Raw genomic sequence first — 19,046 nt, forward strand, 5'->3', positions numbered from 1 at the left:
AAGTGCTGGGATTACAGGCTTGAGCCACCGCGCCCGGCCCCAGATTTCTTTTATTTTTTTCTGACCAGCTCTTTGTCCATACTGATTCAATAATTTCCCAATGTCCTTCAACTAATGGAGAAAAAGAGTTTGACTACATTTGTAAAATCCAATCTAACTACTGTATTTATTTATGTTTTAGCTTTTTATTATGTACATTTTCATATATCTGGAAAAGCAGAATAGTATAATAAAAACCATATACTCTTCTTGCAGCTTTAATAATTGTCAACTATTACCAACTCGTTTCATCCATCTTCCCTCCACGTATTTTTCTTGCTGGAGTCTTATAAAGGGGATTGCAGATATCCTATTATTTCACTTGTGTAACTTTTTTTTAAGTTAGAGAAATATAATGTTATACTTTCTCACTATTGAAATTAAGGAGGAGAAAGGTAAAACTACTTAATGATAAGTATTAGGACATATACCTTGGCTTTTACACTGTAATGAATTTAAAGAAGGAAAAGCAGGAGATAAAGGAGGAGTTGGGCAGGTGGGGATGGGAAGAGAGAGGATGTGAGAGATACCAGCTCTTTTACGTGTTTCCCTCCCTACCACGTTTCCTTCCCTAACTAAACTCCGAGCTCCTCAAGGGCAGAAACTGTGTCTTGATCCCCCAGTTACCTTCGTACCTCATAGGGAACTGGTGTATAGTAAGCGTACATCAGTAAACATTTGCTGAATAATTGAGTGAATAAAAGAATGAACGATGCTCCCCCAAAACCTTGCATAGAAAGATACAGAGACACGCTCAGAAAAATACACATTTAGCTCTAGAAGTAAGAAAAAAGAAATAAAAAGACCCTGAAAGATACATTGCTTCTCGTAGTCTCCAGGATATTTTCTCTGACATTTAGGTCCTGTGTAGCGTTTCTGCAACCCTACCAAGAAACAGGGCCGTCCTAATGTGCTAAGTACTTATGCCCTTAGCGAGGTGGAGAGGTTTCATCCATGCTGTGAGAGCTCATTCTTCATTTGCATTAAGTGAGAATCGAAGCCCGAGTTCTGAGTGTTTTGACTACCTTCCATCCTCTCGGAATTCTGGAGCCACACTTTGTTTTGCCTGCCATTTGGGAGAAGATCTGGGTTGCTGTGAAAGTTAAAGGGCTACACATTTTGCTGAAAAAAGAGACTGCAGTCTCAGATGTCCACACTGCAGGCAGACCTACATGCTTATAGATATGAGTGACATTGAAGCAGGGGAAACAAGTCCTGTTCCACTAGACCGAGGAGGCCTTGGACTGAAGGCAAGAGAGAGAAGGCAGAGCATACAGTCCTAAAGCCCGGTCCAGCCTCCTCAGCTCCTTGCAACTCTCTCTCAAACCCCCGTTTAAGTAATTCCAGACTGAAAAATAAAAGCCTTAAAAATACTGCAGAGAAAAGTTCGGTGTTAGAGTCATGATAAACCCTTGTGTAGAACATGTTGCAATAATTAGTTTTTAGGGTCAAAATGGGGAAACCTGACACGCACACTGGGTTGTGGGTGTTCAGGCACGAAGCCTGTATTGCACGGTGATGAAGGCTTTATGCCCTTACGAGATTAAAGGAAAGTTGGATTCATCCGAGGATTCTGAAGTCAGCTCCCAAACACTGCTTGATCTGAGTTTTCCAAAGTAAACCTTTGGGTTTCTCTTTAAATATTTTTGCGTGATTTGTCATACACTTATCTGTAAGAGTTTTTTTGTTGTTGTTGTTTCCATAGAGCAGATACCGTTTTATGCTACAGGTACTCAAGATTTCATTCATGTATATTCTTAGTCAATATGAGAAAAATCTATTTCATTGTAGTTCTGAGTTGAATATGGGAATAAGTTGAAATAAAAGAAGAGAGACCGTTTATCTGTTAGCAAACGTGTCGCTGTCATCATCTGTATCCTTCTAAGTGTGTGGTTTCTGGGCCATGATGGGCGAGTAATGACCACATCCCATCACCATTCTCGTCTTCTCTCCTTGGCTCTGGAAGGCATCTTTTATACTGGTGATTGCCTGACTGTTCTTGAGATTTTTCTTCCCTCAACCCTCTCCAGCCCCCTGCTCTCTCCTGATTCTTCCCACCCCTCAGACAGCCTCGTCCTTTCTACCACCAAACACAAAACGTGGGTGTTTCCAGGACTCGCCTTGCAGTTCTCCCTTACCATGAAGACACCTCTCAGGGCTTGGTCCACAGTCTCCCATTGTCTTTTGGCTTCTAACCTTGAATTTACACCTGCTTGCCTGACACATCTATCAGGGTTACCTAGCAGCATATTATATTTAACTTTTCTCAAATTGAGACCTGTGTTTATTGTTTCATTATTTTTTATTGATCTAAAATAGTTGTACATATTTTGGGGATACATCTGATATTTATTTTGATACAGCCATCAAAATGCCATCCACAGAGTTCATTGGGAGCATGTGCACAGGTATCAAAATATCAGAAGCACCCCCAAAATATGTACAACTATTATATATCTACATACAATGTGTAGTGATAAAATCAGGGCAACTGAAATATTCATCATCTCAAACATTTATATTTTGTGTTGGGAACATTACAAATCTTCTACCTATTTTGAAATATACAATAAGCTATTAACTATAATTTCCCTGCCATACTATCGGTTACTAGAACTTATTCCTCCTATCTAACTGCATTTTTGAACCTATTAACTAACTGGTCTTCAGCCCTTTCTCTCCTCTTTTTTCTTCCCAGCGTCTGGTGGTAGCCACCATTCTACTTGTTACCTCTGTGAGATCCACTTTTTTAGCTCCCACCTGTGAATGAGAGCATATGATGTTTGTCTTCCTGTGCCTGGCTTATGTCACATCACATAATGACCTCCAGTTCCATTCATGTTGCTGCAAATGATAGGATTTCATTCTTTTTTTATGGTTGAATAATATTCCATTTTGTAGACATACTACATCTTCTTCATTCATCTGTTGATGGGCATTAGGTTGATTCTGTATCTTGGCTCTAGTGAATGGTGCTGCACTGAACGTGGGATTACAGGTGTCCGATAGACTGATTTCCTTTCTTTCGATCTGATGGTAGCTCTGTGTTTAGTTGTTTGGGAACGTCCATAGTGCTTTCTGTAGTGGCTCTACCACTTCACATTCCCACCAGCAGCATCCCAGCCTTCCCTTTTCTCTGCATCCCCACCAGCATCTGTTCTTTTTTTGTCATTTTGATAATAGCCATTCTAACTGCGGTGAGATGTTGCTGTGATTTTCGTTTTGCATTTCCTTCATATTTAGTGGTGATGAACATTTTTTCTTCTACCTGTTGGCCATTTGTTTGTCATCTTTTGAGAAATGTCTGTTCAGGTCTTTTGCCCATTTTAAAATTGTTGAGTGAAGAGTTTAAGAATATTTTTTCCAATTCTGAAGGTGGTTTCTTCACTTTGTTTCCTTTGCTGCACAGAAGCTTCTTAGCTTGATGTAATCCCATTTGTCTGTTTTTGCTTTTGTTGTCTGTGCTTTTGAGGTCTTGCCCCAAAATTTTGTCCAGACCATAATGCCCTCTAGCATAAAACCCCTGTTTAAACAATATGAAGAGTAATTTCTCCTCTTTGAGCTTGTATAATACTCAGGTTGCAAGTCCCCATGTCCAAGTTAATTCTTAACTTGCCCCTTGGTCTTCTCTGTTCATTTTCTACAACCTGCCAGTTCACCCTTTAGTATTTAGAATTCTTTCTGTGGAAAGTGCAGAAGACTCATTCAAACTGGCGTGAACAGTAAAAGCATGTATGATATGACTTTGTGGATTCAAGTGTATTATATGGTATGTAAATGAAGAAAATGACGTTTTTAAAGGGTATTTAATGGTTCCCGTGACTGAGCAGTCTGAAGGCGATAGCCTTGCTGACGCCAAGATCTGGTTTCTTTCTTTCTCCTCTGAGTCTTCTGTATTCTCAGTTTCATCATAAGGCTCACCTCTTGGTTGCAGAATGGTAACACCCTTTACTCAGTTGCTGTGGCCGGAAGCTGGGGGCCATTCTTGACTCTCCTTTCCTTCACATCCCACATTCAATCTCAGCCCTGTCTTCAAAGTATGCCTCAGGTCCAACCAGGGAAAAATGCACAAAAGATGCTCACCAGTCTTTGCTGAAATTAGAGAAGAAGAAGGCAAGGGAAGAATTAAAGATGAATCTTCTAAAGAAGGGGGAAAGAGGCTTGCCTGCTTAGAGTTGGGAATACTGGATTTTCGAAAGAGTTCATTGGGAGCACGTGCACAGAGGCTGAAAGGCAGAATCAAGGTGCTGTCTGAAGAATGACATTCTTTATATATGTGATACAGTGCGTTTATTTGATTTGTTTTCATACGACTTTTAATGTGTATCCCAGGAGAAGACTGTTTTCATTGTTACAAATCTGAAACCAATAATTTTCTTTTAACATGTAGATATAATATGAGCTCACTTTTTCATTACTTTCCCTACAAAGCTGAAAGCAGTTGACTTGCCTTAGAGATTCTCCTTTCATTGTATTCTGCTGTGACGTTGCCTTTCATTAATCCCTTCTAGCTAAGCAAAATTTAATTAGAACCATCTCACGTGTTGGCAACCATTTATGTATTTAAAAAAAGAATTCAAGGAAGCTCAGCTACCAGTCTTCTCTTCTAAGCAAAGTCTATTATATTTAGTAGGTTCTTTCCAGAATTCAGAGCTTGTTACATAATGGCTTTTTCTTCATTAATTTTGGATAATAGGGAATTTCTATTCCTGTGTTCCGTTTTACATGACTGTGACCTGAATTTGAAATGACATGGACTTGAGGGTTAAAGGAAAGGAAATTATTTTTTAAAGGAGAAATGGAAAATGACCCTTAGCAACACATACACACACACACACACACACACTATATATATTTTCCCCTCAATGAATATAGCAATCCATGTTAGGTGTAAATAGGGATGAACCCATTTTGCATATAGATTAAGTGACCAAATGTCTCAGTAGTTTGGCAGGAAAGCCAAGCCTGCAGCCTGAGGGGCCTCACTTCCACCATCATTATTGACAATTATGTGCTCAAGCGAGCAGGGAGGGTGCAAGGAACATGTCTCCAGTCCTCAAAGATTATGTGAGTCCTTTGCTCTGAAGTCTGAATTTTCCCTTTGTCTCCACTTTATGCCAACACTGATTTTATTTAGAATTTTATAGAATGGAAGCAAAATCTTTCTTTCATCCTTTCTTTTCTTTCCTTCTTTTCCTTCCTTCCTTCCTTTCCCTTTCCCTTTACTTCCTTTTTTTTCTTTCGTTCTTTCTTTCGTTGAGACAGGGTCTCACTCTGTCACCCAGGCTGTAGTACAGTGGCGTGATCTCAGCTCACTGCAACCTCCACCTCCTGGGTTCAAGTCATCCTCCCACCTCAGCCACCCAAGTAGCTGGGATTACAGGCATGCAACACCACACCTAGCTAATTTTTGTAATTTTAGTAGAGACAGGGTTTTGCCATATTGGCCAGGCTGGTCTTGAACTCTTGACCTCAAGTGATCTGCCTGTCTTGGTCTCCCAAAGTACTAGGATTACAGGCATGAGCAACCACACCTGGCCCAGATCCTCTTTTTTGATGTCATAATGAACTCAACTATGAACACAAGTAATCATAAAAAGTCTATGTAAGCAAGACTCTTACTGCCTCTTCCTATTCCTCTTATGTATAATTTCATAAATATTGCTTTAGGTTGATAAGTTAAAAATTTTTATTGTAGGTTATGTATAAGATTTACCCCTTTAACCATTTTAAATGTACAAGTCAGTGGCATTAAGTACGTTCCCAGTGTTAGACAACCATCACTACCATCCATTTCCAGAACCCCCCCCCCCTTTTTTTTTTTGAGATGGTGTTTTGCTCTTGTTGCCCACGCTGGAGTGCAATGTTGGGATCACGGCTCACTGCAACCTCTGCCTCCTGGGTTCAAGTGATTTTTCTGCCTCAGCCTCCCAAGTAGTTGGGATTGCAGGCGCCCACCACCACGCCTGGCTAATTTTTTGTCTTTTAAGTCGAGATGGTGTTTCACCATGTTGGCCAGGCTGGTCTTGAACTCCTGACCTCAGGTGATCCGCCTGCCTTGGCCTCCCAAAGAGCTGGGATTACAGGCATGAGCTACCTGGCCCCCCAGAACTCATTTTTATCATTTCAAACAAACTCTACCTATTAATCACTAACTCCCTATTCTCCCCCTCGCCCACAACTGATCACTTCTATTCTACTTTGTGTTTCTATAAATTTGCCTGTCCTAGGTACCTCATATGAGTGGAACCATACAATATTTGCCCTTTTGTGCCTGGCTTATTTCACTTAGCATAACACTCTGAAGGTTCATTGATGATGTAGCATGGGTCAGAGTTTCATTTTTTAAGGTTGAGTCATATTTCATTGTATGTGTATACCACATATTGTTTATTCATTGTTGACGGATATTTGGGTTGTTTCTTATTGTCTGTCATGAATAATGCTGCAGTGAACACTGGTGTGCAGATATCTGTTTGGGTTCTTGCTTTTGATTCTTTCGGGGCTGTGTCTAGGAGTGGAATTGCTGGGTCATATGGTAATTCTATGTTTAATTTTGGGGAGAACCAACAAACTGATTTCCCAGCGACTGCACCATTTTACATTCCCACCAGCAATGGACAAAGGCTCCAATTTCTCTGCATCCTTGCCGACACTTGTCATTTTACCCATTCTTTTCTTTTTTTTGAGATGGAGTCTTGCTCTGTCACCCAGGCTGGAGTGCAGTGGCGCGATCTCGGCTCACTGCAACCTCCGCCTTCTGGGTTCAAGCGATTCTCCTCCCTCAGCCTCCCAAGTAGCTGGGATTACAGGCGAGCACCACCACGCCTGGCTAATTTTTGTATTTTTAGTAGAGACAGGGTTTCACCATATTGACCAGGTTGGTCTCAAACTCCTGACCTCTAGTGATCTGCCGATCTCAGCCTCCCAAAGTGCTGGGATTACAGGTGTGAGCCACCGTGCCCAGCCCCATTCTTTTCCTTTTTAAATAATAGCCATTCTGAAGGGTATGAAGTGGTGATGAATTACTTTCAATTGGAATTTTCCCTCAGCTTGGAACCATGGCTGATGTGTGTGTGATTCATGTTGGTTGCATGCTTGAGGAGGAATTTGCCTTGATTGACTAGGAGCACTGTGCTGCATCTGATTCCTGTATCTGTGGCATCAGTTTGCCATATTCTTTTCGTTTTTCTGTAAACCTCTCTTCACGAATGGAGTATGGAAAAAGCCTCTGGACTTACCATTTGCTCAAGATCACTCTAGGAAACATTGTCCAGCGCTGAGAGCCCCAGCTCATCCATCCATAGAGTGATGACTTTTGACACAGAAGCAAGGTACTCTGAGGTCCCTGTGTGTGTCTCATGGGCCAAGACTCATTGTTGCTAAATTATTCAAATTCATGGGGAGAGCAGCATCAGAGGGAGTGCTGTTCCCCTTACAAGAGTGTTTGCCTTCAGCAAACCCTTTGCTGGTTTTTGTTCTCTTTAAGCTCTTGAGCACAGTTGAGAACCACTCAATTGAGAACCAATTGAGAAATTGGAGTCTGTGTCCCTTGCTGGTGGGAATGTAAAATGGTGCAGTCACTGGGAAATCAGTTTGTTGGTTCTCCTGAAAATTAAACATAGATTTACCATATGACCCAGCAATTCCACTTCTAGACATAGCCCCAAAAGAATCAAAAGCAAGGACCCAAACAGATATCTGCACACCAGTGTTCACTGTGGCATTATTCATGAATCACAATTCAGAATCAACATGGCAGCGTCAAAATACAACTCAACTTTTCCCAAAATTTTTATGAATTCTTTTTTGTTGTTGTTTTTTGGCGATGGAGTCTTGCTCCGTCACCCAGGCTGGACTGGAGTGCAGTGGCATGATCTCAGCTCACTGCAACCTCTGCCTCCCGGATTCAAGCGATTCTCCTGCGTCAGCGTCCCAAGTAGCTGGGATTACAGGCACAAGCAACCAAGCCTTGCTAACTTTTGTATTTTTAGTAGAGACGGGGTTTTGCCATATTGGCCAGGGTGGTCTTGAACTCCTAACCTCAAGTGATATGCCCACCTCAGCCTACCAAAGTGTGGGGATTACAGGCGTGACCCACCACTCCTGGCCATATGAATTCTTGAGCCAAACACAGGTGACTGTTACTTGTTCTGTTTCTGAAATATACTTTTGACAAGTGGTGAAAACTCTGCTTAATTCCCATCTAGTTTACTTCCATAAGCAAGATTAGCAAGGAATATGGATCAGTAGATTGGGTGTTCTCAGTTTTAAAGCCGGGTAATATCAAGATTTGTTACTTGGCCAAGTCTGTGGTCTTTATTATTTTTTTGTGCCACCATGTCATTTGCTCAGTGTGATTTGTGCATTTCCTGTGTCATCCATCACTGCTGGGGAGCATACACGTATCACGTAGAGGATTAGAGGAAAGTGATTTTGTGCTTAGAAAATAATTGAACGAAGATTTACTTTGACTGGAAGCTGCAGGATAGCTGCCTGTTTTAAAACCTCTCACTGGGTTATATAACCAGAGGTGACCCAAAGTCTTTAAAGATGAGTTTCCATCTCTGAGTGAGTTTTTGTTGGATAGCGTGTGCTTGCTGGAGCAAAGACCTGTTTAAGGGCCAAGAGTGGCCCCCACGACAGTCATCGGGTAGAATCTTCCATGACATGTCTCCACTTCCTCCCAGCTGAGTAAGGTTGCTGTCTTTAAGTTCCTTCTACCAAGGTCAGGCAGATGTTTGTTGAAGGTTTGCTATGTAACAGGTACCACCTTTTTACCTCTTTACTCCAATTTCCTTTGCTTCATATACCGTGGTTAGATGAATTCCTTTAGAGTCCCAAATAAAAAAAAAAAAAGACAAAACGTAATAGCTTCTGATTTTTAGCCAGGGGAAAGCCTGTGTTGTCCATCTCCAGGTAAAGCCAATGCATCCTTTCGTTTTACTGAGCCAGTCTTTTCCTCTTTCAGCAACTCTAGCAAGACTTCTCAAATGTCTTCCTTAGATTATCTTACAAAATATGCATTATCCAATTTAGTTTGGAACTTGAACCCAAAGATCAAGGCCAGCCATCTGTGATTTTTGAAACCTCTGGCTGTTGCTCAGTTTTCTGGGGCAGCCTTTCCCAGGCACATGCTGCGTCCAGCCGGCGTCAGCCAACCTCCAAGCTCCTCTTTCCTGCTCCCCTCAGGGTAAATGGGGGTGTTGGAGAGGAGAGGGGGGCATCTGGGTTTTTTCTCCTTAGTTACCCAGGATTGGGCACATTCTGTTTCTTCTTCCTTTGGAGATCATCCATTCTGAATTTTGAATCTTCAAATAGGCTTAGAGGGCTCTTTATCCCTCAGATAATGTGTCTGTGATTGGCTGTCTGGAAACACATGGCCCTTCTGTCTGCCTCTCACAGGGTGAATCCAGTCCTTCAAATGGGAAGCTTTCCTGTAAGGTAGGTGGGGAGGGGGTAGTTAAGGCAGGCTGGGAGGAAATTAATTTGGGATAGGTAAGGCTTGTTGCTGCTCTTGCAAATTATAGTGGATAATGAGGGCCTGGGTCGTCTTATGATAAAATTTGACATAAGAGATTTTTTTTGAGGTGTACAATAGAAATACCTCCAGCTGTAGTACATAATTTCATTGACGTGTAAATCGTAGACAGAAAGAACAGATACAAAAAGCAAACTCTTCTTCCATGAGATTTGATAAGTATGAGTTTTCTTAACAGTGTTCATCTGAATGTGGAGATGTTTTTTTTAAAAAGAGATGAAAGGCCCAAATGTTTGAACGATTAAGTAGGGAATAAGAATGCTTATTTTCCACCCAAAACACTGCATCTGTAATAAACCATGATGAGGAAGTAATGCCCCTGTAACCTTTTTCCTTTGGTAATTTATCTTTCTAATTCCAGTGGATGAAAGATGACTTTGTGCCTGGGGAGAGCGAGGTCAGATTAATTTGTGCCATCACAGCGCAGCTTTATTATCCATCCTTCGAGAGTTTTGCAATCAAGATGCTTTTAGCAGAAACACAGTGGAAAGGCCACTTCTCTCAGGGCTTGTAGGAGCTAAGCACTGCCCTTTGAGTGTCTCCGTGCTGCCTGGGCAGCCAAGAGGGCTGTTTTCTTCACTTCACACTCACCTCCTCCTGCCCCTGACTGTGCAGGGCAGACAGGTGTGGCCAGTGTGCTCCGCAGCCAGCAGGATCCCTCACCCAGGGTACCTCCCCCTATAAAGGGATGCTTGCTTTAAGACATCTCCACTTGTCACCTTTCTGTGGATGGTTCCTGTTTGGATATCTGACTCGTTGTCTGCTCAATATCAGGCATGCATTTTCTTTTTTAAAAAGTGTATTTTTACAGTGACATGGTATCATGAGTACCTTTAAAATGTGTATTTTTACAATCACATTATATTGTGATTACCTTAAAAGAAAACTCTTTAAAAAGCATTATCTATGATTCTGTTTCCCTAATATAACATATCTTCATCCTCTGGGTTTTATATTTGTGTGTATGTGTATGTCTGTGTAGGTATATTTGTGTGTGTGTGTGTGTGTGTGTGTGTGTGTGTGTGTGTGTGTGTCTATTTTGTCATGTACCCATTTTCCTGTTACTCATGTAAAAAATCTTGGCATCAGCTCTATACCCTTTCTGCTCTGGAAATCCTGCCAGTGGATATGACATGAGGAAAGGGGAGAGGGCCGTGGTGTCCAGCAACTCTTAGCATGAATCCTGGTTCCATCACATGGTGACTCACCTTGGGAAAGACCATCCTCTGTTTGTTGGTTCATTCATCTATCCATCTGTCTGTCCTCCCTGCCTCCCTTCCTGTCTCCTGTTCACAAGCATTCACTGTACTGTTGTACAGCATGCTAGATGCGGGGGATCTGGGCAGCATTTTCCCATCCATAAAATATAGATATTGCAGCATATTAAGGAGCATTGTTATGAGGATTCAACTTGCTAATGCACGTGAAGAGACCTAGCACAGCAACAGCAACAGCCTGGCACGTGATAGGATGCCAGTTAATGGTGCTGTGTGGTCAGTCAGCAAGTCTCATCGTTCTTGTGTAATTTCCCTGGCCTCTGTTACTTCCATTTCTTAGCAGCCTGCGTGATGATGGGCAATTACTTTCATACCTAGACTGTGCAAGAGGCTTTTAACGGGGCATTATAGGCCTCAATCTATTCTATTAAACTCTTCTTATTACCACCATTTGCACTTCTAAAGCATTGTTTTTGTCTGTGTTACTGTTGGTGCAGAACCTTTCAGTGACTTCCGAGGCTTTTCTGAATTTCTTACTGGCCACTCGCGGCCCTCTCAGTACTCTAGGCTCCTCTTGAGATTTCAGCTCTGAGCCATCTTGCCACCCTCTTCCACCTACGGAAATGACTCACCCATTTAGTCTTCTGTGTCTACTGTCATATGTGCAGGGAACTGCATTGTCACTGGTGAGAGGAGAAAACAGCATATGAGCCACACATTTGGGAAGCTCTAACCTTCCTTGTGCAGTGTCTTAGTTCATTTTTGCTGCTATAACAGAATACCTGAGACTAGGTGATTTGTAAAGAACAGAAATTTGTGGTCTCACAGTTCTAGAGGCTGGGAAGTCCAAGATCAAGGTGCCAGCATTGAGCAAGGGCCTGTTTACTGTACGCTCCCAGGGGGAGGAAAACCTTATCTTCACGTGGCAGAAGGCAGAAGGGCATAGAGACAAAAGGGGGCTCTACTCACCCTTTTGTAATGACGTTGATACTACCACTGAGGGCAAAGCCCTTATGGCCGAGTTACCCTCCAAGGATCCCATCTCCCAAAACTGCCACTGTGGCAACCAAATTTCAATACGGATTTCAGAGCTGACTTGCAATCAAACCGTAGCATGCAGTAAAGACTTATGACTAACCTAGTATTTCTGAGGGTATACTGTTTTTTTAACATGTTATTGTTATTCAACGAATGAGAAGAGTAGTAGATGATACCTTTTTGGAGCTAGACTTCAAGCTTTCAAGGAGAGACTAGGTCATGTATTTTTTTGCATCCTCTATATTATTACCATCAATACAAACCTTTTAGGGGGCCATGTGCAGTGGCTCACGCATATAATCCCAGCACTTTGGGATGCCAAGGCGGGCAGATTGCTTGAGCTTAGGAGTTCGAGACCAGCCTGGGCAACATGGTGAAACCCTGTCTCTACAAAAATGTAAAAATTAGCAGGGTGTGGTGTCACTCACCAGTATTCCCAGCTACTTGTGGGTCTGAGGCAGGAGGATTTCTTGAACCCAGGAGGCTGAGGCTGCAGTGAGCCAAGGTCACCCCACTGCATTCCAGCCTGGGTGACAAAGTGAGACCCTGTCTGGAGGGAAAAAAAAAGCCTCTTAGGGGATTACTTTCTATAACAATTATTTTGTTGATTCATCCTCAGGACTATTTATCGTGAGATCTAGCCACTGCACTCCAGCCTGGGTGACAGAGTGAGACTCCGTCTCAAAAAAAAAACAACCATATTAAACTCTGAAAATATTTACTGGGTAGTAGATTTTGCTGAATTTGCAGAAACTCTCCCAACTGATGATAGCATCTGTAGCAAAAAGACAGATACAGGAAGGTGTTAAGGTGTTTCCTAAGATTGTTTTGTTTTGTTTCATTTCAAAGGTCTGTTTTCTGTAGATTGTATTTGTGTCTGAATGAGTTTATTAAGTTCAGCATTCTGCTGAGGAAGTCCTGGCAACCCACATTTAGGGATACTCACATTATTTATAATCATTTATTCTCTTTATATTTTATTTCACCCGCAGAATATAATGTTTATATACATTTATGTATGTGTTAGTGTGTTGCTGTAGGATGGTGCAAAGTATTTTATTTTATTTTTTTTTATGTTATGTTATGTTATGTTATGTTATGTTATGTTATGTTATGTTATGTTATGTTATGTTATGTTTTGACATGGAGTTTCACTGTTGTTGTCCAGTCTGGAGTGCAGTAGCATGGATCTTGGCTCACTGCAGCCTACACCTCCCAGGTTCAAGCGATTATCCTGCCTCAACCTCCCGAGTAGCTGGGATTACAGGCGCCCATCACCATGTCCAGCTCATTTTGTTTTTGTTTTTGTATTTTTAGTAGAGATGGGGTTTTACCGTGTTGGCCAGGCTGCTCTCGAACTCCTGACCTTGAGTGATCCACCTGCCTTGGCCTCCCAAAGTGCTGGAATTACAGGCGTGAACCACTGCACCTGGCTAGGATGGCGTAAACTATTTTAAATTTTGATTACCGGTTTCTACTTTGGGAAACCGTCTTACAATCTCTGATTCTTCTCTCCTTCAACTTCAGAGAGTAAGAGACACTGTTTGTGGCCCTGTCAGTGCTGGCATTTTGGGACTCTGTTATCTATGAGTGTAATCAATACCAAATGTTGCTGATTCTAGAATGAAATGCCTTCTGATTGCTGTTTATAAGATTCCGTCTGTAGTGAAATTAAATTGACTTCTAACAGCGAGTATCTCTGTTTGGAAAATAAAGCTTGTATGTTAAATCATGTCTATTCTAATTTTAGTTTTCTTTTCTCTCCGCCAGTTTGCTGTTTTGTGGTCCACAAGAGGTGCCATGAATTTGTTACTTTTTCTTGTCCGGGTGCGGATAAGGGACCCGACACTGATGTAAGTAGTCTGGAAATCATGATTTGATGTCAATGTGGATTTCTGAACTTTAATTTTTTTTAACGCCTGTACAACTGTTTGTTTTGGCACTTGCTATTAATGGGAAGACTCAATTCCCATAGAACGTTGGCTTGTACTAATGAGCAGATTTATAGCTCATTCGAGCTCTGAACTACGTCTTAGAGAAATTCTTGGAGGAGAATTTCTTGTTAGCATGTACTGTTCCACTCTGAGCAGCTGCATTGACTAAATCCACCAAATTTATCATAATAGCTTTCATAAACACAATGCAGTTGTTGACAGATTTTATAATGAACATTTATCACCCTTCAGTTTCTTTCCTTTCCTTTTCCTTTTCCTTTTCCTTTTCCCTGTCCCTCTCCCTGTCCTTGTCCTTGTCCTTTCCTTGGAGTGTCACTCTGTTGCCCAGGCTGGAGTGCAGTGGCACGATCTCAGCTCACTGCAACCTCTGCCTTCTAAGTTCAAGTGATTTTCCTGCCTCAGCCTCCCGAGTAGCTGGAACTATAAGGCATGGACCACCACGCACAGCTAATTTTTGTATTTTTAGTAGACATGGGGTTTCATCATGTTGGCAGGCTGTTCTTGAACTGCTGACCTCAAGTGATCTGCCCATCTTGGCCTCCCAAAGTGCTGGGATTACAGGTGTGAGCCACTGGGCCTGGCCACCCTTCAGTTTACTTCTAAGCTGAAATAAACCAATAGGAGCATCATTGCTTTGGGCCAATGTAACAAACTACTCCTGGTTTACTCCCGGGGATTCTTGCTGCCTTTTAAGTATATATTATCAATGCTGCGGCTGATTGAAATAATTTAGCATCTGTTTCACTGAACAGTGATCTCTGAAGTTGCCCATGTGTGAACACATAATTTCCTCTCTTTGTGGATAATTCTGATGGTCTCTGTTGCATCTCTTATGTACTTAAAAATGGATCCACAGACCAGGCACGGTGGCTCGCGCCTGTAATCCCAGCACTTTGGAAGGCTGAGGTGGGTGGATCACCTGAGGTTGGGAGTTCGAGACCAGCCTGACCAACATGGAGAAACCCCGTTTCTACTAAAAATACAAAATTCGCCGGGCGTGGTGGCGCATCCTGTAATCCCAGCTCCACAGGAGGCTGAGGCAGGAGAATTGCTTGAACCCACGAGGCAGAGGTTGCGGTGAGCCAAGATAATTGTGCCATTGCACTCTAACCTGGGCAACAAGAGCAAAACTCCGTCTCAAAAAAAAAAAAATAAAATAAGAAAAAAGAAAAAAAGGATCCACAAAGGAGTCATGGAAAATACCAATGTCTAAAATATGTTGGATGGAGAGAAACTTCAGCCGTTGTATGAAAAGTAATATTTTAACTGAATTTAAAAAATTTTCAGGCAGGCTTAGAAGAATGGACATTTCTGTTCTGAATTGCTTTTGCTTGATCAGTTCAGTCACTCAAGTTGTGTGCTTGAAGTGATTCCCGTGTTTAATGCCTGTTCCCATCAGGGAACTTTGATTTGAAAGCGGCTTTCTGAGTGCAGGCAAGACTCAATTCTTCCCTCTGTGAAAGATGACATTTTTGCAGCGTGCTCTGAGGGATTCCAATTTGCGTTATTGTAACACAAATAAGAAGAAAGTTGCTGTTTGGTGTGCAGTGCACAGGAACATGCACGATGGGGTTAGGGTGCTCATGGAGGCAAGACAGAGTGCCTGTTGTGGGCTCTGAGCCACCACGGGTTCCACAAAGGCTCCCAGGACATGGGAGCCAGAGAAAGCTCAGGGGTCATCTTGTTTTATAACTTCATGGACAAGGAAGCCCAAGTCTATGAATGTTGAGTGACTTGACTGCATACAAACAAAACTAGTTAGTGTCATGCCCCCACCCTGCCCCCCGGCCCCCGCCACTTTCCATCCTTCTCTTCTGGAACATTGTGCCACTTTCCATCCTTCTCTTCTGGAACATTGTGCCACTTTCCATCCTTCCCTTCTGGAACGTTGTGGAATATTGTCTTCCTTTAGGGCATTTTAGAGATAGAAATAGCTGGAACATAAAGTACTAACTTTTCCAAAATGCCAAGTCCCATTGAACTTGTTTGGAGTTGTCTAAAACCTCATGTCACAGCCTTTCACTTCCTTGTTCATCATTCCCATCTTCATCTTGCTGTTTTTTTCTTTCCTTTCTTCTCTGTCCTCCCATTTCTGCCCCATCAAGAATGGGGAGGGAGGACGGGCAGTCAAGAATGGGGAGGGAGGACGGGCAGTCAAGAATGGGGAGGGAGGACGGGCAGTCAAGAATGGGGAGGGAGGATGGGCAGGCTTCAGGATGTGAGTAGTTTGTCCCTCTTCTCTTCCCTTTTTTCCCCCCTCCTACTTTTTCATTCTTTCGCTTAAGTATTCTTTATTGAGAACCCATAATGGGCCAAAGTCTGCGCTGGGTCCTGGGGTATAACACTAAGCACAGAGATGTGCTCCTTGCCCTCGGGGATGTTCTGCAGGGGGAAGGCAGACGTTAAAATATCACTCATTAAAATAGGATACAGATACACTGAGCAGGTTTCTCTAAGGGACCTATTGCATTTAAACTGAGCTTGATGCATGGGTAGGAGATAGGCAGACGAAAGGAAGGGTGTGTGTGTGTGCACATGCATGCTGAGCTGTATGGGGCCCTGGAAAAGGATGTTTGAGACAAAGGGAAGAGCAAGTAAGAATGCCAAGATGTGGGAAGGAGTTTAATCAATAACAGAAAGCTGGGAGTTGGGTGTCTGGCAAGGATTTTGGGCATACTCTTAGGAGCCCTGGGGGCTCAGGAAAGGTTTTAACCTGAAAATGATGTGGTCCGATTTGCATCTTAAAAAGGTTACTCTGGTTGCCTTCTAAGAAATGGATTGGGCAGGAAGTGTGCTTGGTGTACTGGTGGAGATGGGGAAATAGCAAAGGCTGGAGAATACTGTGTAGAGGTACCTCCCCTCTGGGTGATGTGACGGGGGCTTGGTGTAGACGGACGCACTGGGGGTGGATAGAGCCAACTAATTCAAGATATGTTTAGGAGCCAGATCTGCAGTTCTTGGTCATTGTTGGATGGGGAGATGGAGATGTTGAAAAGGACTCCTTGGTTTCTGGCATGAACACGTGAATGGATGGAGGTACATGAGAGTCATGGGGACTCTGGAGGGAGAGCCTGTATTTGGGAGAGTGAGATGGGGCTGAACAGGGGTTTCACTTTGGTCATAGTCTGTTCCTGTTGCTAACACAAAATACTGTAGACTGGGTAATTTGTAATTAATAAGAAATGTTTTTTTATAGTTCTGGAGGCTGGGAAGTCCAAGATCAAGGTGCCAGCAGATTGACTGCCAGTGTCAGACATCTCACACTGAATATGTCTCCTAACGGTCCATGTCCCCGAAAATTCGTATGCTGAAACTTAACTGCAGCGTGATTGTATGAAGAGCTGGGCCCTTTAGGAGGTGATTCAGCCATGAGGTGGGGCCTTCCTGAATGGGACCAGCTCCCTTGTAAGAGAGGTACAAGGGAGCTGTTACCGCCATTTCCCCTTTTAACCCTTCTGTTATGTGAGTACACAGCAAAAAGGCACCATCCAGGAAGCAGAGCCCAGCTCGCACCAGATACAGAATCTGCTGGCACCATGATCTTGGAAGAGAAAGGAGAAAATCTGATTTTTGGTCTTTGGAGCGAGAGACCTATGACTAGGGCTTTCTGCAGCCAAGGCCTGAGAAGTGTTGACTGGCTGTGTGCAGGATGATTTTACTTACTCTGCAAATCTGCAAGCAAATCTTAATCAAGGTACAGGATGATCAAACTGTCCTGCACCAGGGAGATAGTTGGAAAATCATGAAGGCATTGGGAGATAGACCTGAGCTGAGATGCTAGAATGTTCTTATTTTATCCTTTTGTGAATACCTTTTTCTGCAAATCCCAGGAGTATTGAGCCAGAAGGGATGTTAAGGATTTATCTGGGTTGACCTTATTTTATCAATGAGGAGACAACTAAGGCAAAAATAATCTGAGGTACTGTCATATGTTATCTCTTGAGTATCCAGTGGGCTTGTGGCTGATTATTTCAAGGCAATTGGTCACGAAGAGAAACGAGACGTTGGTGGCTTGACTGGGTTGTGCAGCCAGTGGAGCACATTGACAGCTATTCCTTGGTGCATTTGTTGAAAATTCTGGTCGGGTGTTTAGAAAACCAGCAGGCTTATTTTACCATCTTGAGAATTATCTTATTCTCCAGTCCTTTTCAGTGTCTTAGAAATCGATCCAATAAAAAATGTCTGCTAGCAGGCTCAATGAGAAAGACCAGTGAAAATAATGGGAGGTTTCAGAATTTAAGAGAAAAAAAAAAAACTGCCCGAAGCATTTTTCCCCTGAAAAATTTAAAAATTTTAAATTGGGATTTTTTTTTTTTTTTTCATACCATGGAGAATGGTTAAGATGTCCTGTTCATATGCTGCTTAATAGTACCTTAATTGAGCTTGGCAGACTCTTAACACATTCACAGATGGGGAAAAAGAAGGTACAATCCTTGTGAAATCCTCAAATATTGTACCTGCTCTGCCATCTTCAAGATTAAAGGATGGGAAAAAGTACTGAGACATAAAATAGCAGTACCCAGATTACAGTAGCCAGATGGAAAGACATTACAAATTTCTTTTGAATGGAGATGCTCTTGAGGACTCAAGGAGCAGTCGTAGTTGAGAGTGTGCATTAGTGCAGGGAATCTTAGCAGAGAAAAGGCCCCTGGGTTCAGCAGAAGGCCCCTCCCTGGAGATCCTCAGACCAATTTCTCAAGGGTCCTCTGCTACTTCTGGATGAGATGGCATTCTGTACCAGCAAATCTAGAGCAAAAAGCTGAGCAATTCCCAGACTTTAGGTCTGTCCCCATACACACTGAGTAGAGAAGAAAGGAAAGCAGAAGACTTAAAAGAACCTAACGTTCTTGGTGAGCTCATTCCCTGGCGCTGCCTGAGTTTGCAGCCAGGGCTCAGGCTGGGACGCTGCAGTACGTGGCTCATGGAATGAGCAGCTCTCTTCTTACCTGATGTTGGGAAGACACTTTGAGTTGGTGCAGGGTTTATGTTTCCAGGTGTGTGGCCCCAGAATGCAGCTTGGGGCTCTGCCCAGTACCCCATTCCCGTATCCGAGGTTTCATCAGACAACATAAAATAAGATAAAAGTGCTCTGTGTTTAGAAATGGCTTTTCCCCCCTTCTCCACCAAATTAAGACACAGACTCGGACAAGGGCAGGTAGAAGGAGAGTAGGACTTGCTTTTTGGGGCAGTGGGAGTAGTGAGCGTGGCTTTGCTCTGCAGAAGGGCAGCAAGGACCCATGCTTCTTTGGCTGCCAT

The 19,046-nt window shown here is 42.7% G+C and overlaps 1 protein-coding gene across 1 annotated transcript in view; it reads left to right on the forward strand.

Annotated features, from left to right (window-relative positions):
- PRKCA (protein kinase C, alpha) overlaps nucleotides 1–19,046 on the forward strand; it is a 363,042-nt gene that overhangs the window by 33,455 nt on the left and 310,541 nt on the right. Inside the window, exon 3 of the mRNA XM_011930418.1 lies at nucleotides 13,606–13,688. Coding sequence (XP_011785808.1) covers nucleotides 13,606–13,688 — 83 coding nt within the window. The remainder of the gene's footprint in view (nucleotides 1–13,605; nucleotides 13,689–19,046) is intronic.

The sequence above is a fragment of the Colobus angolensis genome, unplaced genomic scaffold (assembly GCF_000951035.1).
Source record: "Colobus angolensis palliatus isolate OR3802 unplaced genomic scaffold, Cang.pa_1.0 Scaffold1, whole genome shotgun sequence".
NCBI lineage: Eukaryota > Metazoa > Chordata > Mammalia > Primates > Cercopithecidae > Colobus > Colobus angolensis.